This window comes from Sapajus apella, unplaced genomic scaffold, assembly GCF_009761245.1.
Source record: "Sapajus apella isolate SASKATOON/1434 unplaced genomic scaffold, GSC_monkey_1.0 scaffold143, whole genome shotgun sequence".
In the NCBI taxonomy this organism is placed as follows: Eukaryota; Metazoa; Chordata; class Mammalia; order Primates; family Cebidae; genus Sapajus; species Sapajus apella.
In genome coordinates, this window is record NW_022437083.1 from 1,494,582 (window position 1) to 1,515,941 (window position 21,360).

The 21,360-nt window shown below is 49.7% G+C and overlaps 1 protein-coding gene across 13 annotated transcripts in view; it reads left to right on the plus strand.

Annotated features, from left to right (window-relative positions):
* TRAK1 (trafficking kinesin protein 1) overlaps positions 1-21,360 on the plus strand; it is a 200,575-nt gene that overhangs the window by 141,967 nt on the left and 37,248 nt on the right. For all 13 annotated transcript variants that reach the window (XM_032264176.1, XM_032264177.1, XM_032264169.1 and 10 more), the window contains 3 exons: positions 9,776-9,852; positions 17,783-17,899; positions 21,003-21,103. In XM_032264176.1, coding sequence (XP_032120067.1) covers positions 9,802-9,852; positions 17,783-17,899; positions 21,003-21,103 — 269 coding nt within the window. In that variant the 5' untranslated portion in view covers positions 9,776-9,801. The remainder of the gene's footprint in view (positions 1-9,775; positions 9,853-17,782; positions 17,900-21,002; positions 21,104-21,360) is intronic.

The following is a 21,360-nucleotide window of genomic DNA, read 5'->3' on the forward strand; positions in this document are numbered from 1 at the left end:
TGATAGTAACATTTTCCTCATAGGATGGATGTAGACGCTAATGGAGGTGACATGCCGGCAGCTCCTAACAGAGTACCAGCCTCGTGGTCCGGGGCCCAGAGCAAGCCGTCTGGCTACTGCCTCGCTAAATGTCTCGGTGACAAATGGGCACTGTAGATCAACACTGGTATTTCCAGTCTGGGGCGGGACGATGATCACAGCATCCAGCAAGCCTGGTCCAAGTCCAGGGTTCTGTCTCTCTTGACCTTGGGCTAGCCGCTGGCCTTTCGGTCTGGTTTGTTAAATGAGGATCCTATCTATGTTGTGGGTTCTTCTGAGTTTTAAGTGAAATAATTCTTGTAAAATGCCTGGGGTAGCAGCTGGTACATTGTAGATGCTCCGTCATAGTATACTCATTTCACTGATTCTTCTCTGCTGTTGAATAGCTTGTGTTGGGGCCCTGCGCTTCGCCTACAAGGCATAAGAATGTGAGTCACACTGTAGCTCAGTTAATAGTGATACTGATAAGCAATGAAAGGAAGCCGGAGCTGTGCTGTGTTGGTCTCTGTCCCTGGCAGGTGACACCATGCTCCTGCCTCCTGTGGAGAGGCCAGGCTCCACGTGGACAGGGGTAATGCACGTACAGACCACTGTTCGGAGTGGGCCTGGCCCTGGGCTGGCCTCTGCCCCCACTGCTGTCCCCGTGACCTGCTCATGTGCCTTTGTCAGAATGCCACACAGGCCCGAGGCAGTGTGGGAAGCCAGCGCTTCTCCGCTGGGAGGAGCGGTAGCGGTCAGCCCATTTGCTTCTGCCTAGGACCACAGCCACTTAGCTGACGCCATCCTTTTAATGCATCTGACTTAGCAACTTCCCATCTCCCTGTCTCTTTGTGCCGCTTGTTTTTTGCGGGGAGCCTTGTGGTCAGGACAGACTCCCCAGGACTCGTGCTGATGTGGGTACTGTGACACACACCAGGCTTTTTGTGTTCTCATCCCTCTCTGGGGTGTTGGTTAGAAAGGAGATGTTCTTTGCAAGTAGAACACAGCTTTGCTTTGCTTTTTTTCTTTCTTTTTGTTTTTTTTTTTCTAATACAGCTGTGTGTCTGGCCTCAAATGAGAATGCTCTTGGCTGCCTTCACGTGACCTGGACAGCCCAGGTGGGAAGAGATGTTTGTAAGCGTTTGGGGGTTTGTCCTGCTGTAGCCACTTTTGACACGATGACATGGAGATAAGAACAAAAAGAATTTGTTCTTTCTTTTTGCCGTGATTGCTGCGTCACGAGCATCATTTTTCATTACCAAGCACTGTGGGCCCTCACCCTGTTCCAGTGGCCACTTCAAAGTCTTCATCAAAATAGCTACGTTTTGTTTCGTTTCTAAAGCCAAGTAATGTGTGTCTTAGGGGTGAGTAGTCAGTTCACTAGGACTATTTGATCAAGTCTAAATTATTTTGAAGATAAATATTGAAGGTCAACAGGCAAGTGAGGGACTTGGCCAAGACTTCAAGGAGGTGGCCATAACTTGGGAGAGAAGATAGAAGAGGTGTGTGCCTTGGAAGAGTTCAAAGTCAAATTCTTCTCAGTTATGGCTGTATCAGGAAACCATTTCTGCGATCGGACTAAATTTTATTTAATGACAATTCTCTAATTTTAAAATAGTCTAAGTGGGGCAGATTAGTACCTTTATGTGCTGTTTATCGTGTTGGTTTCTTAGTGGGGTTGAGACAATGCAGTGGTATTTTTACATTGCCGTGTGATGGGGAAGTGGCTGGAATATGGCATGGTTGGAGGCTGCTTGCTTGCGTGTTATTTATTTGGTAACTTAAATATCACCCGTTTTAACTAGACAACTCAAACGTTTTCCTAAACTTCACTGAGTTGTGAGACCAGCAGCATAATTCGGTTTTAGACTTGGCGTTCCCCAGCGAAGGTCCTGTGTGCCTGTGTACAGTCAGCTGCCGTTTCCCGCTCCGGGTCCTAGGCACCCACTCAGCTGCTTTCTCTTTGTTTTTTTGGGACGGGGTCTCACTCTGTCACCCGGGCTGGAGTGCAGGGGCGCAGTTTCGGCTCACCGTAACCTCCCTCCTGGCTCAGGGCATCTTCCCACCTCAGCCTGTTGAGTAGCTAGGACTGCAGGTATGCCATTATTTCTGGCTAATGTTTTTATTTTTTGTAGAGATGGGGTTTTGCCGTGTTGTCCAGGCTGCTCTCAAATTCCTGGGCTCAAGGGATTTTTCTTTTGCTTATTGCTGTTATTTTTTGAGACGGAGTCTCACTCTGCCACCCAGGCTGGAGTGCAGTTGAGTGGTCTCAGCTCACTGCAACCTCTGCGTCCCGGGTTCAAGCAATTTTCCTGCCTCAGCCTCCCGTGTAGCTGCGATTACAGGCGTGTGCCACCATGCCCAGCTAATTTTTGTATTTTTAGTAGAGACAGGGTTTCTCCATGTTGGCCAGGCTGGTCTCAAACTCCTGACCCCAGGTGATGCACCTGCCTCGGCCTCCCAAAGTGCTGGGATTACAGGCGTGAGCCACGGTGCCCGGTGAAGTGATCTACTTTCTATCTCTGTAATTTGCCTTTCCTTATACATTATATGAATGGACTCATACAATACGTGGTATTCTTGTGTCTTTTTAAACTGAGCATAAGGGTTTTGCATGCTGTAGCATACGTGAACTTCGTTTCTTTTTATGTCTCAGTAGCACCCCCTTGTATGGACATACCATATTGTGTTTATTCATCCTCCAGTTGAGGGACTTTTTGGCTATAATGAATAATGCTGCTATGAATGCTGATGTATGTATGTTTATGTCTCTGTGTGCATATACAGTTTCATCTATCTTGAGCAGATACTTAGGAGACCTTAAAAAGTGTTTGTGACCTCAGACAATTCATGTGACTTCTCAGAGCCTCGGTTTCCCTGTCATATAAAGCGTGGGGATGAAAGTGTAAGTTACCCAGCACTGGGTCTGGCAGAGACAAGTGAGCATCACTGCTGAAAGCTAAGTCACAACAGCCATGTAAAGATGTTCCCCTCACCGGAAGTGCTTTGAGAAATCAGCCTGCCCTAGGTGTCTGGGCAGACCATAAAAACTACAGATCTTACAAAAGGGGGCAGAAGAGCGGACCCTTGGATTGGGAATCAGCTATAGGGAGGCACCTTCCTTTTGGCCTATGGGAAGAGCAGGAAATTCCCAGATGGAGAAGTGAGAGAAAGACAGTCCAGTCCACACGAGAAGGAAACAGTAGGCATACAGGTGCCAGCCCAGACCTCTGAGGGTGGCATCACCAGCTGTGGAGGAGCTACGGAGAAGAATGAGCTTGGATGGCAGGGGAGGAGGCTGGGCCAGGTCGGGGTGGTTCCTGTAGGTCCGGGGTGCTGAGGCTGCTGCTTGCAGGAGGTAGCAGAGCTGGGAACTTTATTAAGCAGAGCAGGGACTAATTAAGTTCAAAAGCTGCATGCTTTCATCAGACCTTTGAAGGACATCTGTTTTGTAATGCCTGGAAACTTGGATGAAGGGTGACTCATCTGGAGTTTTATGGAAAGCTTTTTAGCTCCCAGGTTCTGGGACCCCAGCTTGGCTGCCAGGTTCTGAACCTGCATCCTCTGCCCCTGTGAATGCTGCAGGCAGGCAGTAAGTGGTTACTGAGTTTACTTCCTGGAACGTCAGCGGCCAGGTGTGGTGCTGCTTTTTCTTCCTGACGACTGCTGCAGCTCCTCAAAAGAGAGCGGTAATCAGCTGGCCTGTGAACCATTCTTTTGTTTGACGCCTAAGTGCCAGCTCTGTTTCAACTGGGTGTACCAGAATTGCTAGGGGTACATGCCTACTTTGAATGTTTATTCGATCAGTTTGCAGTTTTTGTGATGAAAATCATAGAAAATTGACTTTAAAAGCACTGATGCTAAGGTACAGAAGAGAGGAAGAAAAATGATTGAGGGGAGGCTAGAGCTCAGTTTCTTAAAAATAAAGCTTTGGAAAACACTGTTTTAATTAAAGAAATGACCTATAAGTAAGGCAGAGTGCAAACAGCCCGAAATGGAAATATACCAGGCAGTCTTGAATATCTTTTCTACTCGTGGCTACTTGGTCTCTGAGTTATAAGGAAACAGCGTCTTCTTGAGGGTTTGGGAGGTTTTTCTTCTTATATGCGCACACACACGCATACACATACCTGTGTGTGTAAAATATTTATTCATTTATTCACTCCAGAGATACGTAGTGTTGACATCAATGGGAAGAATGTGTCTGGAATTAGGTGAAGAAGTGATGAGAGCTATTCATTCTAACAAAGTTATGAAAATGTTTTTCTCAAAATCAATGAATGGGAAGGGAGGTCTTTCTAACTCTATTTTCTTAAAGAAGGCTGATAAGACCAAAATGTCAAAAAAGCTTTTGTCACGCCTGTTAATTGGATATACAGCATGGAGACACAGGGTCGTTTGGGGAGGGCAGGCTGCTGTGATGAGCTGTAGAGATCTGCCCACCCAGCACCCCTCAGGTTAGGCCTCTGGGCTCTGCCTTCTGCCTGGGTCTGAGTTCCTACCTGCTCCAGCCCTGAGCTCTGCTCCTTCCCACTTCTCCCAGCTCGTTCGGAAGCCCTGGACAGTGTCAAGATAGAAACCCCAGTGCCACACCGCCTTTGTCTTCTTCCCATGGGGTTTTCATCGGGGTCTTCAATTCCAGTCACTCCTGAGCTTCCCACTGGCCAGATCTCCTTGGCATCAGGCAGGAGCATGGTTCTGTTCTGCTCTGGGCCTGTGCACTGTAGATGTTTGGGGTTTTTGGCTGCTATCTCCTGGATGCTGGAGGACGGCTGCCAGCGTTTATTCTTACAACCATTTTGAGCACGATTTAGTTCTGCATAAAAGTTGCTTTACTGGTTTTCAGACTAGGGCGGTCCATGGAGCTCACCCCACCTCCATCCCCCTGTCCCCACTGGCTGAGATAGCCAACCCTGTGTCTCCTCCCTCTGCCCAGCCTGCCCAGGGCTCCTCTTCCAGTTTGGCTTTGTAATTCCTTACTTGACCTGCCATACCAAGAAGGACTTGATTCTCCTCTTACCTCTAAGTGGATTCTCCCAAACCAAAAATCTCCCTCCTCCGGCTCTAGGAGGGTGTTTCTGTCAGGCGGGCGTCTTGCCCTGTGTGTTGTGGGCAGCCCTCTGTCTGGCACGTGACTGCAGAGGGTCATCAGCTACTGTCCCGGAGCCAGCGGTTTCTTGGGGCCGCCCCGTCCTGCCTCTGATTTTCCATCTCCTGCCCATTTTCAAAGGAGACATCTCTCCTGTCCTTACTGTCCCAGAGAGAAACCCCAATCCACTGCTTTTTAATTTACTTCCCACTCAGTTTTATCTCTTACGTTTCAAGGAGAGAGCCCACTTCTTGCCACCCACGATTTCCTTATTTCCTTGGATCGATCCCCCAGCCTTGTTGCTGGTCAGTCTGCCCTGCCCCCCACCCCCATGGCTGCACACTGGAGCCAAAATGTCTTCGGAAATAGAAATCTCATTGCATGCCCCCCACTTCAAAAACTCTCTGGTGGCTTTCCGTTTAAGTCCACACCCCTTAAAGGGACTTGTCAGGCTTCGAACCCTCTGAGCCCCATCCCCCAGGCTGCCTGTTTTCTGCGTGCCCCAGGAGGGCAGGGGTCCTGCCTTGTTCAGTGCAGAGCCTGGTGCCTGGTAATGGTTGTTTGGTGTGAGCGTGATGGTGCCGGAGGTGAGGCGTGTGCACTTCACTGTGATGGCTAGGCAGCAAGGTGCATCGAACTTCTTTTTCTAGGAGATGGACCTTAATTTTCTCATATTAAATTATTGTAGAGGCTGGGCATGGTGGCTCACACTTGTAATCCCAGAACTTCGGGAGGCTGAGGCGGGTGGATCTCCTGAGGCCAGGAGTTCGAGACCAGCCTGGCCAACCTGGTGAAACCTTGTCTCTACTAAAAATACAAAAATTAGCTGGGTGTGGTGGTGGGCACCTGTAATCCCAACTACTCAGGAGGCTGGGCAGGAGAATTGCTTGAACCCAGGAGGCGGAGGTTGCAGTGAGCTGCGTTTGTGCCACTGCACTCCAGCCTGGCAACAGAGCGAGACTCTGTTTAAAAAAAAAATCATAGAGGTTTATGGTGCCTCCTTTCCTCCCCATCCCGCCCTTCCCCTCCCCTCCCTCCCCTCCCCTCCACTCCCCTCCCCTTCCTTCTTGCCACATCTTTTGGTTGGAAGTGGATTTATTTGGTAGCACTCCTTGGGTCAGAAATGGAACTTCTCCTTGAAATACATTCTTGTAGAGAGAGAAATTGACCACGGCGTATTGTAGATTTAGTGTCTAGAAAGTTGGTATCTGAGAAGCACGACCTGCAGCTGTCATGCTGTCTGAAGGCGTGGTGTGTTATTTCCCACCCTCATGGGTCTCACGCCTGCTTCCTTATTTCTTGGAAGAGGAATTCCAAAACACAAGTTACCTGATGGCTGCTCAGAGCCCCGTGACTGGGATAGAGTCTCCTGTGAAAACCTAAGCCTCTGAGCCCAAGCTCAGGGTTCCTTCCCCTAGCCCCAAATGCTGCCCGCTCTGTTTACACACCTCCTGCACATCCACTGTGTTTACACACCTCCTGCACATCCACTCTGTTTACACACCTCCTGCACATCCACTCTGTTTACACACCTCCTGCACATCCTTGCTTTGCGCCTTGTTCTCGTGTCCTTTAGGGTCCTCCATTTTAGTCCAGGAGCAGACTGGCCCAGGTGCGGCCCCTGCAATGCAGCCTCATTCTCTGTGACCTCAGTTGGGTCCTCAGTATCCAGATTCCTAACGTCTCAGAGCCTCAGTTTTCCTGTCTGTGAAGCAGTCATTGCAGCAGTGCCCACCCTGTGGGGTTGCTGTGAAGATTGATCGAGAAAGCATGTTAAATCCCTTGACATAATAGGGGAACCGTCAATGTTAACTGCTGCCCTGACCGAAAGTTTGTTATTTTGAAATTTGCCACCTGCTAGCTGTGCGACATTGTGCGAGTTATTCAGCCTCTCTGAGCCTTAGTTTTCTGTTGTAAAATGGTGTTAGTGTAAGCGCTTACCCCTCATAGTATTGCTCTGAAGATTACATGAAATAATCTCTGTGGAGGGCTATGAATGGTACCTGGCCATAGTTACCGTCAGCTCACTGCAGCCTCTACCTCCTGGGTCCAAGAAGTTCTCCTGCCTCAGCCCCCCGAGCTAGGATTACAGGCCTCTTGTCGCCATGGCTGGCTAACTTTTGTGTTTTTAGTAGAGACAGGTGTGCATTTTACTGGGTTCAATTTTAAAAATATTTTAAAGCTTTATAAAAGAGCAACACATGGGATCCTTGTAAGTGGTAGATGTGTGAACCAACATAGGTGGTAACATTACATAGAGCCTCGTACACACACGTGCACACAAATGAGTGTGAGTGAAATGGGAACTGTGAGGAAAAGTCATGGGCATATCAGTGCTGATATCCTGCTGGGGATATTATGGTCTTGCAGAATGTTACCATTGGGGGGGCTGGACACAGGGTGTACAGGATCCCTCTGTATTAGTCCTTCCTTTTTTTTTTTTTTTTTTTTGAGATGGAGTCTCGCTCCACTGCCCAGGCTGCAGTTCAGTGGCACAGCTTCTGCCCCTGCCCCTGGGTTTAAGCGATTCTCCTGCCTCAGCCTCCCGAGTAGCTGGGACTACAGGTGTGTGCCACCACACTTGGTTACTTTTTGTATTTTTTTTTTTTTTTTAGTGGAGACGGGGTTTCGCCATGTTGGCTAGGCTGGTCTCAAACTCCTGACCTCAGGTGATCCACCCGCCTCAGCCTCCCAAAGTGCTGGAATGACAGGCGTGAGCTCCCACGCCCAGCCCCCTCTGTGTTATTTCTTGCGTCTGCTTGTGGTTATCTACCCATGACTGACTATATGAATAATTACAGTTATCTCAATTCAAAACTCAGCCTTAAAAATTTGAGTGTTATCTCTAAATAATACAGGGTCGGAGAAACAGCAGCTCTGAATCTTGTCATACAGAGAATAGAGCCGGGTTAGTTAAAAATGTAGCCCAGTTTCCTTTTTTCCCCAGGAAAGTGGAGGACTCAGTCCTTTGAGGAGAGTGGGGGCCAGTTAGGGGGGTGATTAGCAGGTCATCAGGTGACAACACAAATGTAAACACAGAGGCCACCTAACTGCTGCGGGCTGTTGCCTGGCGTATACAAGGTACAAGGTGCTGCAGGGGCATTGGGTGCTGGCCGGGGGCCGGGGTTTTGAGCTGCGCTCTTGCAGACCATCACAGCTGTGTGTGAAAAGAAGTAACTTGGTTGGTGGCATAGGAGTCTGAAGCACTTGTGTGACCTCGAGCTGGTGGACTATCTAGAGCAATCTGAGCTGGACTTCATCTACATCAAGTTAGATCCTGGTTTAAAGCTACTCTTACACATCTCCCTTGCTGCCCCTCCCTGGCAGCTCTGTCGGACGCACCATATTTCCCCGTCTTGGACAAGAAGGATCTCATGAAAGTGCTGGGTGGAGGGGTCCTGTCTGCTGGCTCTGGTGGTGCTGTCTTGGGAGGGTTTCAGATTTAGAACCAGATTTCAGGTCTCCTCCCTAAGCTAGAGAATCACTCCAGCAGATCCGATTTCTCTGAGCTAATTTGCTAGGATGATCTCTACTTGCATTTAATAAAATATTCAGAGACCTATTGAATTCCAGTTGCCGTTTGCCATTTGTAACACTGCTGAGTTTGACTTAGTAATACGCTTCAATTCCCAAATGTGTCGCACGGGCTGTCACTGAATGTGGGTCATCAGGAAAGCTTTGACTCTTAACAGAATTATTCACTAGAGCCTTAGTTACAGAGCATTACTGAGAAGTTATTTATTTCGTCCCAAAGTGGCAGGTTTCAGAAACGTTTGCACGCTGGCCATAAATCCATCCGTATTCACTCCTCCCCCCATAGAATAAAACTTATGCTACCTTCTTGGTGTTTGTTGAACTGCAAATCAATTCCTTGTCATTGATTTAAAATAAAACAACCCTGATGTATCTTTAGCAGACAAAAGCCTTCTTTTGTTTCACAACCCATTTCTTCAACGGAAGGAGAACAAAGACACGTCGTCCCAAAGTGCTTGTGTGCAGACTCTTACGACCACAGTGAATTGTGCATGTGATGAAATAGCACTCTCAGTGCATGTGCATGTGTATGTGTGTCTGGGCAATCGTAGCAGTCTTTTTAATGTATGTTTACAAAATAACAGGCTAGTTTTCATGGTATGGAGCTGGTTGCATCACCTTAGAATGTAGGCCACTTGGGGAGGAGGGGCTGCGCCATTATGAAATGACCAGTTTCGGACTATTGTTGAACAATTATGCCAACAGCTGCTTTCCGAAGGATCCCGCTCCGTTCCTGTGGCCGGGTCTGTGTGGTCAGCGGAGTCCAGGTCATTCTGATCATTCACACATGGGTGGCTGTGCTGGGGCCCGCCCCCCAGTCCAGTTTGCTGAGTATCTGTGAGGCCGGACCTCCTTCCCCTGCATCGCCTCACCCTCAGCACCTGCTCACACACACAGACAGAGCATGTGAAGGTTTCTCAGGGCTTGCACGTCCCCTTCCTGCAGACTCACCCTGCAGTCACTGGAACTGGGAATGGGGTCTGGTGGTGTGCCTACCGTGCGGGTTCAACGCAGCAGAGCCGGCGCCCCTCCGTGCCTGACGCGCAGCGACGCTAGGGGCTCTTTTTTACGTGAGGTGTTTGTTTGGCAGGTTTGTGACATCGGGAATCTCATTGTCGCTTTTATTTCTTACAGTTTTATGTGCTGAAAGAGTTGGCCAGATGACTAAGACATATAATGACATAGATGCTGTCACTCGGCTTCTTGAGGAGGTAAGTGCTCCAGGGGACGGCAAGAGTTGTTTATAAGGTCCTGATTTCCATGGATCCTGGTTAACCGTGCCTTACTGCCTGCTTCAGTCAGGAATCTCGGAAAGTGGGCTCTTTCGGGCTGTCATTTAATGGCTTTACCTTTTGAACTGGTAGCTGTGTTGGCCGGTACAGCTGTAATTTTGTGCAGGTATTTTATGTGTTTAAAGGAATATACGAATGACACCAAATGTGCTGCGTTTAAATACTTGGTAGAATATCCAGTTGTAAGTATAAAAAAAATCCTGGAACATTGATATATTTTAGGGTATCCAAAAATGTCAGAAAAACATATCATCATCTGTGTCTTCCTAATGTATTTTAAGTTTTTACGTAGGTTAGTGGAATGTTATGCAGTGTCAGCATGGACGTAAGCAAAATAAGCATGGCAAGAAACATTGAAGAAAGTTGCTTAAGATTGGGTGAGCTGCCTGCATTTTAGAGTCTGTGGTTTTCTGAATCTCTTCTGATATTCTACTGCAAGTTGAGAATTCAGTGCTGTGAAGGCCTCTAGAAACAGCCGAGTATGGTGTGTGTATCTGCATGCCGGGGACAGGCCGGGGACAGGCCGGGGACAGGCCGGAGCATGGTGGGTTCTTAGTGTTTATGGAATATGTGCCCATCATTAATACTCCACCCATCCCCTGAATCAGGCCTTAAATGGACAGATGCTGTCTAGACCCTTGCTCCTCCTCTAGACTCTGGAATGACTTTGGGGTGTGTGACTGTGATGTGGCGGACACAGAAATCATTGTTACTGTTTTCAGCCAGTGGGAGGTCAGAGTTGAAGCTCAGGCAGAAACGGGGTCACACTGTTTTTCCCAGAGGTTTTATTTTTTTTGAGACAGAGTCTCACTTTGTTGCCCAGACTGGAGTGCAGTGGCGAGATCTCGGCTCACCGCAACCTCAGCCTCCAGGGTTCAAGCGATTCTTCTGCCTGAGCCACCCGAGTAGCTGGGACTATAGGTGTGTGCCCCCACGCCCGGCTAATTTTTATATTTTTAGTAGAGACAGAGTATCCCCATGTTGGCCAGGCCAGTCTCGATCTCTTGACCTCGTGATCCGCCTGCTTCGGAAGGTTTCTTTGGGGTGTGTGGAATTCTCTCACCGTTTTTATGTCTCTCTCTCCCCATGTTTCTGCCTCTGCACATCAGCTTTCTCATCCTGGTCCTGCAATCCACTCCTGTTCGGTCCTCTGAAGTAGGGAGGTCACAGACTCATCAGAAACGATGTCAGGGTGTTTGGCCGTGTGACGGTGTCAGGGTGGTATTTGGGGCACCGGACTTCAGCCTTCGGCGCCACGCCCGTAGTGGCCATCTTTGGTGTCAGCCACGCGGCAGGCTGCCCTAGTTGGCACTGCTGACTTTGACAGTGGTTTATTGCTGGCCCCTGGCTACGGCGTCCGTTTCCCCCAGCAGTGCCCTCCAGAGCTTGCAAAGTGCTTCTGGTGCCCACTCATCACCCCTTGTTCAAGTCATCGAGTCTTCTGAGAGGGGTTCCAAACCCGTGCCTTTGTTGTCATTCCAAGGCCACCCCTCAAGCTCCTGGGGCCTCGGCAGTGAGGTCTTCCGTTCTCTCTGCTCCAGTCTTCCTTGCAGCTGCCCCGTCCGAGCCCTCTGTGATCCCCTCAGCCTCTCTCTGAGGTCCTCGAGGTCCTGAACCCTCCTCTTCCCCCCACCGTCTCTGGGGACGTGGCCCCTGCTCCCCCCGCCCGGCCCTCTCTGCCGTTTCACTGCCTCGGTTTCTTCCTGCTTCTCAGTCTTGCGCTGCAGGGCCCACCAGGGACCTTTGAAGCCGACCCCAACCCCCTCCCCAGTCAGCTGTGCCCTTGCCGACCCCAGGTGTAGGAGTCACCCCCCAGGCTCGTTTGTTCTGTGCATCCAGCTGGATGAATATTTATTTTTTATTTTTTGTAGAGATGGGATCTCCCTGTATTGCCAAGGCTGATCTTAAACTCTGAGGCTCAGTCTTCCTGGCCTGGTGCAGGGCCTCACGCCTGTGAACCCCAGCACTTTGGGAGGCCAAGACAGGTGGATCACTTGAGCACAGGAGTTTGAGACCAGCCTTACCAGCACGGCCAAACCCTGTGTCTACAAAAAATACAAAAATTAGCCAGGTATGGTGATGTGTGCCTGTAATCCCAGCTGCTGGGGAGGCTAAGGTGGGAGGATCACTTGGGCTCGGGAGGTGGAGGTTGCAGTGACCCGAGACCGCGCCACTGCACTCCGCCTGGGCACCAGAGCGAGACTCCGTCTCAAAAAAGCAAACCAAAAATTAGAACCCCACTGCAGCAGCACGGTCACTGTTTATGTGAATCTTGCTCTCACCTTGGCCTCCCAGAGTGCCGGGGTCACAGGCGTGAGCCGCTGCACCCAGCCTGTTTCATGTTTAAAGCCTGGTCATGGCAACAGTCTGTTTGTGTCTGTGTGTTCCGTGTGTAATGCCATTCTGTCCCTGTTCCGGTAAGACTCACGCCTGAGTCACTGCCTTTCCTGGAACTAGGCGGTGTCCCGGTTAAAGTCCCACTGTCCCAGTCCTGCGGCAGCTGCGCTGTGCCGCGCCTTTCCTGGGCTTCGGCCGTTTCTTCTGTTCTCGTGCTGTGGTTTGCACGGCCGCCACCGGCAGGCAGGCAGGTGCCGGGGGATTTCCTCAGGACGCAAAGCACAGCCCTCCGCCGGCCGGGAGTCTGCCCTGGCTCTAAGGTGAGGAGGATGCTGAGGTTCGCCTGGGCTGCCTGGGCTGCACCTCTGGGCAAAGCCTGCCTCCTCCTCAGTTAGAGAGGGGATTCCACTGGCCCCTTAGTCACGCTTTTTACCTGGAACTTGGTGAATGGGGTGAGTCAGTTGCTACGCGTAGGCGGCAGGCTGTTGGAATCTCTAGTGGGTGTGCCAGTCACTGCAGGAGTTCATTGGTGAAAAGGGGCTGAGCCTCGAGTTACGGTCTTTTTAAGTCTGTGCTTTTAAAGCTCAGTGAGGAGAGGGAGCCCGCAGTTAGAAGGAGCCCTAGCTCGCCTCATTTCCTGGGGAATAAAGGAACTAGTAGCTCTTTTAACGGCTTATTTCCAAGGGCCTCAGTTACTTGTTTGCGGGCTCTTTTTCTCGTTGTAGTTTAATCGGTGGCCGTCCTCTAGCGGTTTTCTTGTTTCTTTTTTTTTTTTGTAAAGATGGGTGTCACCATGTTGCCCAGGCTGGCCTCAAACTCCTGATTCTCCCACTGTGGGCTCCCAGAGGGTTGGGATTACAGACATGCATTGCCACTCCTGGCCTGCTTTCTTGTGTTTAGAAGTAAACACTTACCATATTTTGGCTAGAGAAATGGGAGGTTTTTTTCATTCTTGTAATTCCCAAAACCTGCAATGCAATAAAATAAGTAAATGGAAAAAAAAAGAAAGGAAAAAAAAGAAAAACCCAACCAGCCTGTTGCCTTAGTAAAATTAAAGAGAAAAAACTAGAGACGCTACAATAACGTTTTTGTTTAAATTTTCATTTCATCTGTAAATATTTTTCATCGAACTTCTCTTTATGTTTAATTTCTGTGAGTACAGAGTAGGTGAATGTATTTATGGGGTACGTGAGATACTTTGATAAAGGCAGATGATGCCTAATAATCACATCAGGGTAAACGGGGTATCAGGCTGAGCACTGTGGCTCACGCCTGTAATCCAAATACTTTGGGAGCCTGAGGTGGGAGATTGCTTGAGGCCAGGGGTTTGAGACCAGCCTGGGTAACAGAGTGAGACCCTGTCTCTACAGAAATCTAGACTCTGTAACTGAGGCAGAGGCAAGCTTTGCCCAAAGGTGCATTCCAAAAGTTACATAGGCGTGGTGGCGCATGCCTGTGGTCCCAGCTACTCAGCAGGCCGAAGCGGGAGGGCTGCCGGAGCCCAGGAGCGTGCGGCTGTGGTGAGCTGTGACTGCACCACCCCACTCAAGCGCAGGCCACAGAGCGAGACCTGTCTCAGAAAAAGAAGGTGGAGGCAGGGAGAAAGACAAGGGCGCCATCACCTCAAGCGTTTGTCATTCCTTTGTGTCATAACCGTTCCAATCACACTTTTAGTTATTTTTAATGTGGAATAAATTCCTGTTACCTGTAACCACCCTGTTATGCTGTCAGATACCAGGTCTCATTTGAACTATTTTTTTTATACCCATTTGCTATGACTTCTTGCTTTTTCTTATGGCAGAGAGTATTCTTTAAAATTAAAGATCACATTTCTGGTATCGACCAGGGAAGTGTTTGTCTTTATGGGGCAAGAAGAGGCGAGGCAGCTCTCAGGTGAAGGGTTTGAGGTGTGACCGGCAGACAGAGGACTTCATTGTTGAGCTCACCGCCCGGACTGTTTCTCTTCCCCGTCCCGTCTCCCAGTTCCTGTTGGTTTCTGGCCTTTTGTGAGCCTTCCGCATCCTTCAGGCACGCTGGCATTCTTTGCCTTGCCTGACGCAACTTCATATTATACTTTGTGCTTCATTTGTTTACACTGAAATGTGCGTGCAGGATGTGGTAAAGTCCAGGTGGGTGCGGCGGCTCACGCCTGTAATCCCAGCGCTTCGGGAGGCTGCGATGGGTGGATTACTTGAGGTCAGGAGTTCGATACCAGCCTGGCCAACATGGTGAAACCCCATCTTTACCAAAAATACAGAAATTAGCTGGGTGAGGTGGCGTGTGCCTGTAATCCCGGCTACTCAGGAGACTGAGGCAGAGGAATCACTAGAACCCAGGTAGCAGAGGTTGCAGTGAGCCAAGATCTCACCACTGCACTCCAGCCTGGCAACAGAGCGAGACTCCATATAAAAATATACATGTGTGTGCGTATACATGGCCAAGGCATGCAAAGTATCAGCGCTTGTTGGAACTTGGCAGCCTGCGTGCCTGAAGGCAATGCAGAACAGGTAGTGAGGTGGTGAACTGAGGAGCACTGACGGAGCGCCTGCCGAGTGTTCTACACGAGACATTTGGTAGACCCGAGTTAGATTTATGGAGACCACACTTCCAAGGGGAAGCGAACATTGGTATTGCAGTTTTAACCAAATCCAGCTGAAAGCATGTGGGCTGGGTGCTGGTCTTGAGTGAGCCCCTGGAGACTTTAATTCTGTGCAGTCTCCCTCACACGAGTCTTTGAACCCTTTCCTCTAGGTGCCTAATCAGCACAACTGTTCAGTCTGAGACATGGCAAAGGGCTATGAGATAAGGGACCTTTCTTTCCATTTTGTATCTTGAGATGGGGTCTCCTCTGTTGCTCAGGCTGGTCTTGAGCCCCTGTGCTCAGGAGACCCTCCGGCCTTGGCCTTCCAAAGTGCTGGGATTGCAGGCATGAGCCACTGCCCCCGGCCAAGGGAACTTCTTAGTAGACACTGTGACCAGCGTGGATAAATGTGCAGGAATGAGCATCTCGGTTGATTGAGAAGACTCATGGGCCCTCTCCACATGTACTGTTTCCAGAAAGGAAGCGTCACAATGAGGAGGCTCAGGTGTGGGAATGGGTTGGGGAATGGCAAGTTCTTTTTTTTTTTTTTTTTTTTTTTTTTTTTTGAGACAGAGCCTCCCTCTCTTACCCAGGGTGGAGTGCAGTGGGGTGATGTCAGCTCACCGCTCGCTCTGACTCCTGGGTTCAAGCGATTCTCTGACCTCAGCCTCCCGAGTCACTGGGATTACTGGCCCCCACCACCACACCTAGCTAATTTTTGTATTTTTAGTAGAGATGGGGTTTTTGCCATGTTAGCCAGGCTGGTCTCCACCTCCTGACCTCAAGTGATCCCAAAGTGTTGGGATTACAGGCGTGAGCCGCTGCACCCGGCTCATTTTTGATAACTGTGATACCTGGCTGGCTTCTGGGACTGTGGTGACAGCAGTGCCATTTTGGGGACTCTGGAGGGCCTGGAGGAGCGAGGCCGCCGCCCTGTGAGAGGGAGCCGAGGTGCAGTTGAGTCCAGTCTTAGACCTCAAGGGCGATGCTCATCTTCAGTGGAATTCGTGGGCTTTGCAAAGGGAGATGTGGTGCGATTGCATGGAATAATTTGGTGGATGTCTAAGAAGTTAGGAATAAAAGTTGATTATTCTACTTATTCTAAAACTCAATGAGTCATAAGGCTAGAAGAGTTTTTCTAGAACATCTCAGCTAGCCTGCCCCTTCACCTCCCTTTAACAGCTGAGGGAACCGCATTCACATAGAGAACCCATGGTCTCCCAGCGTGCGGTAGGCTGGTTCATCTGGAGCAGCGGAACCTGTGACCAGTACCTGCTGTAAGAAGCACAGCTTAGGTTGTGACCCAGTACCCACATAGGCAAATACGTGACGAGACAACAGTTTAAACATGAAGTAATACTCTTATTACATGTGATGCACTTTGGTGTTTTCCGTTCTGTGCCACTGTATTTAAGTTAAAACAAAAGGTTGGTTGCTGTCACTAAAATGGTCTCTCAACCCACTAATGGGTTTGAAACCCGTGGTCTGAAAAATGAATCTGTTGGCTGAAGGCAGCAGCTTCTGCTTGTAATCCCAGCACTTTGGGAGCCGAAGGAAGGTGAATCACTTAAGGTCAGGATTTGAGACCAGTCTGGCCAATGTGGTGAAACCTCGTCTCTACTAAAAATACAAAAATTAGCTGGGCATGGGTGGTGCGCACCTGTAATCCCAGCTACTGAAGAGGTCGTGGCAGGAGAATCGCTTGAACCTGAGAGGCAGGGATTGCAGTGAGCCAAGATCGTGCCAAGTACTCCTGCCTGGGCAGCAGAGTGAGACTTCGTCTCAAAAATAAAAAAGAAGAATCTGTAGCGTGCCTGATCCTGTGAGGCAGAAGCCCTTTGCCTGGGACCGTGTGGGAAGTTAATAGCAGGTGCCGGGTCAGAGCCCAGGACCCCTCCCCAGCAATTTTCCTGCCCCAGAGAACACGTTCCATTCTTTCAAACCAGATGAACAGAGTCATTGGCAGAGACTTCTAAAATGATTTCGTTTTTCTGACTTCTCCTCCCTTTGCCAACACCCAAGTTGAATCAGACAGTGGTAGCAAATCACCAAGTCTGCATTTGCTCACGGCACCTGTGCACTATCCAGGACGTCTTTCTTCCCACAGAGGCTGCCCTGCCTTTACACGCCACTCCCACTTTTCCTCTGTGTTTTTTTGTGTGTGTGTTTTTTTTTTTTTTTTTTTGAGATAGAGTCTCGCCCTGTCTAACTCATGCCATCAGCTGAGCTAACAGAAAATTCTGTGCCTTAAGCATGTTTTTGTCTGTGAAGTATGGCCATGTGATGCCCAATAGCTCCATTTCGGAAGTTGTTTGTTTCTTAATGAAGCTTGAGTAGCCTTTTCTAAGTAAAAAACAAAACAAAACAGAAAAGCACGTCATTGTTTTACAGAGTAACTTTAAACATTTTTGTTTCACATGAGGCAAAAACAAGAAACTCAATGCATTCCAGCCTACTGTGTGCTAGACAGGCTGCCTCCCTGGGTCAGCTCTTGGCTTCATTGTAAGAGCATTTTAGAATTTCTATATTCATTCATTCATTCACTTAACAAATAGCTTAACAAACAGCTACGGCTAGCAAGTAGCCCTAGCAATGCCATAGCCCACCCCAACTATCCCGTGATTGCACAGTCACAAAGCAGTTGCATACAACTGTTTTGAGAAGCGTGTTTTTCTTTTGTGTAGGAACAAAGCCTTTCTCGTTACATTTTCAGGCCTCCCTTCTACTGCCTGCCGTCCGTGCAGCTCTCACGCGATGCGGGCAGGGGTTGCACCTGTTGTAACAGGCATCAGATGCCAGCACGGATGCGAATGATTAATTCCCCTGTTGTTCCTAGATGCCCTTGTTTTCCTCACTTGGCGCAGAGCACCGCTGGCTCCCTCAGGAAACACAGGTCTTTTGAACCCCTGTTCTCCCTCTTTCCTTCCGCAGAAAGAGCGGGATTTGGAATTGGCCGCCCGCATCGGCCAGTCGTTGTTGAAGAAGAACAAGACCCTCACGGAGAGGAACGAGCTGCTGGAGGAGCAGGTGGAACACGTCAGGGAGGAGGTGAGAGCGGCGGCCGAGGCTTGCGGAGGGCCCGGGGGCCGTGGGCACGGCTGAAGGAGAAGGCTGAACAGGGTCCTGGTTGGAAGGTCCCTCCCGGGGGCACCACCACGGCCGGAGCCCAGAACCGTCTGCTCCGAGACGGGCAGCTAGGGCCTGAAAGTCACCCCCCTGCAGCTCCCGCCCTGCCAGTGCCTCCTGTCTGTCTCCGGCAGTGAGGATGGGTGGATCAGGCAGGCACGGCCCTCACTCAGTCGCACGCCTGTGTGCCGTGTTGGGTCAGCCACAGTCCTTGCCCTCGGAGAGTCCAGGCTGGTCCAGGCGCCCCACGCGTGTCAGAAGGGCATCCGGGCAGCCACCCCAACAAGCAGGGCTTCCCGAGTCAGGCTGGGCGTGCACAGCTGGAGAGGAGCCCTGTGAGGACGTCAGCTCTGCACACAGAGGAAAGCGGAGACTCACGTCATCGTGACAGTGTAATTTTGTACTGTAAAGCAAAACAAAACAACAAGGCCTATTGCTTTCATGACAGAGCCCTCTTATTTCCATGATGTGAGTCTTGGCTGGCGGCTATGAGAGGTGAGAGGAAGGGTATGCAACTTTTGGCCCAGCTTAGGGTGCCTCGGCTTAGAAGGAGTGATCCTGGTTTTCTGGAAGGGACGTGGTGTGCACGGAGGGGGCAGCTGTGGGGTCGGGGGGATGGCTGGAGCAAAGATAAGAGGCTTAGAGCCGCGCCCTCCTTAGGAGTTTCCTTTCTGTCACCCTGTTCTTTTAACAGTGAATTTTAACTGTGAGAACTCTCCTCCTTGTTTCTTTTCCTCACTTTTCATTTCTTCTTTTTGAGGCAAGGGTTCACTCTGTCCCCCAGGCTGGAGTGCAGTGGTAAGATCACAGCTCACTGTAGCCTCCACCTCCTGGATTCAAGTGATCCTCCCACCTCAGCCTCCTGAGTAGCTGGGACCACAGCTACTCATGTTTTTTTGTAGAGAAGGGTTTCACCATGTTGCCCAGGCTGGTCTCAAACTCCTGGGCTCAGTCTCCCAGAGGGCTGGGATTACAGGCGTGAGCCCCTGTGCCTGGCCTCTTCTCCCTTGTTTTCTGTCAGAATCTTCCTTAGTGGGAGTGGATGCTCTGGTACCTAAGATGCCTTCAAACTTCTTTCTTGTTAAAGCTATTCCCAGTACATTGTTGTCTGGGTTTAACAATAGTTTTAATATGATGAAGCATAGTTGCTACCGTATAGAAAAGTTTTAATCCTAGCTTTTCTTTAAAATACAATAAGGGAGAATGCTGTTGTATTTTAAGAGAAATAAAGTGATTCCTGCATTCCCTGTCCCCAGCGTCATGACCTGGATTCCCTCTCATGTGACTGATGGGAAAGCTTGCTGGGTCAGGCTGGCCCCCTCCCGGCCACTTCTGAGCAGAGAGACCTGCCACCCAGTAGCCCACAAATGGTCACCTGTCGGCTTGTTCACTTTGCTGTCCTTGCTTGGGACAGGCCTCACTTGCACAGAGGATGCAACTCTCTGGGAGTGGAAATGCCTTTTCCCCTTGGAAAAGCTTCGAACATGAAAGCTATTACATCTTTCCCGTTGGCGTATTATTCAATTATCAGTCTCGGTGTCGAAGCTAAACCCTTTATGCATATAAAATAGTCTTCTCCATGGAAGACATCGTAATTCACTGTGTTATGTAGAAAAGTTGCAATAAACCACAGACCCTAGGTCAAATGACAAACGAGAAAATTAGAACATAATTGCGGTTCTTTTTCTAGCACTGGTTCCCTGTTCATCAGCACTGCAGAGTGAAGGGCAAATGAAACACTTTACAGTAGAACTGTATTTGAAAACCTTAAGTACAAATCGGGGTGGTCTGCAAAGCCACCTCAGCAGGAGTCGGTGTGGCCTTCCCTGATGGTTGCCTCCGTTCTTCCTGTGTCTGAAATTCTTATCCAGTGAGCAGCGAACACAGAACGAGGTCTGGCCAGGCACGGCCAGAAGCCTTATGAGGGTGCATCACAGAGTGGGCTGTGCAGTCGTCCGAGCATGAGAGCCAGGTCGGCAAGCTGCCTGTGCTGGCCCAGGCAGACCTGGCATCGCCAGGATCCTGTTTGGAGCTGGGATTTGGTTCTGGCAGCAGTGAATGAATGGCCTCCTCCTTCATAACGTGACCCATCTTTCTGGCCACTTGCCCAGCTGGTCATCTGGCTGCATCCAAAGCCCCTGGTAGTCTCATCCCCCACAAGCGTCATTCCTTTTTTGAGACAGAGTCTCGCTCTGTCACCCAGGCTGGAGTGCGATGGCACGATCTCGGCTCACTGCAACCTCTGCCTCCTGGGTTCAAGTGATTCTCCTGCCTCAGCCTCCCGACTAGCTGGGATTACAGGCTTGTGACACCATGCCTGGCTAAATTTTTTTTTTTTTTTTGAGATGGAGTTTTGCTTTTGTCGCCCAGGTTGGAGTGCAATGGCGCAATCTCGGCTCACCGCAACTTCCACCTCCTGGGTTTAAGTGATTCTCCTGCCTCAGCCTCCTGAGTAGCTGGATTACAGACATGTCCACCACTCCCGACTAATTTTGTATTTTTAGTAGAGACGGGGTTTCTCCTGTTGGTCAGGCTGCTCTCAAACTCCCGACCTCAAATGATCCACCTGCCTCAGCCTCCCAAAGTGCTGGTATTACATGCATGAGCCACCACACCAGGCCTAATTTTGTATTTTTTGTAGAGTTGGGGTTTCACCATGTTGGTCAAGATGCTCTAGAACTCCTGACCTCAGATGATCCGCCCGACACCTCGGCCTCCCGAAATGCTGGTATTACAGGCATGAACCACGGCACCCGGCCACCACGCGTCATTCTAGTCCCCTCTCTGCTGTTCCTTGTACCAAAGTAAAAATTACAAATTCAGACAGTTTTTTGCCAAAAAGTGTTTCCTTTAAATAGACCAAATGAAAGCCTATTGTTTTGAGCAGCACAAAATCAGTTTAAATGCTTTTACTTTCAATGGTGAATTTTAAGAAAATACTGTCACCAAGTGGTAAGTGTTGGAAGGTGGGTTGGGATGGCATTACCTTTGGGAAGCAAATGACGCCCTGGCTCTGCCTGTGCAGGTGTCTCAGCTCCGGCATGAGCTGTCCATGAAGGATGAGCTGCTTCAGTTCTACACCAGCGCAGCAGAGGAGAGTGAGCCCGAGTCTGTTTGCTCAACCCCGTAAGTCACCAGAGGGCTGTGTTTCCAGAGGCCAGAGCACAGGCTGGCCGCTGTTACGACCTTAGGGTCACCTAGACAGGGTCACCTTCATCAGCAGTGGGGGTCACCTGTGCCTAGCCTTCTCTGGGCCAAACGTCTCCAAGTGCCTCAAACAGATTCATGTTACTGTTTTAGTGGGACCAAGTGGACAGGTTTTTATTTTTCCTTTTCCTGGGTCTTATTGCTTATTTGTCAATTTAGATCGATGTGCCCTGGAG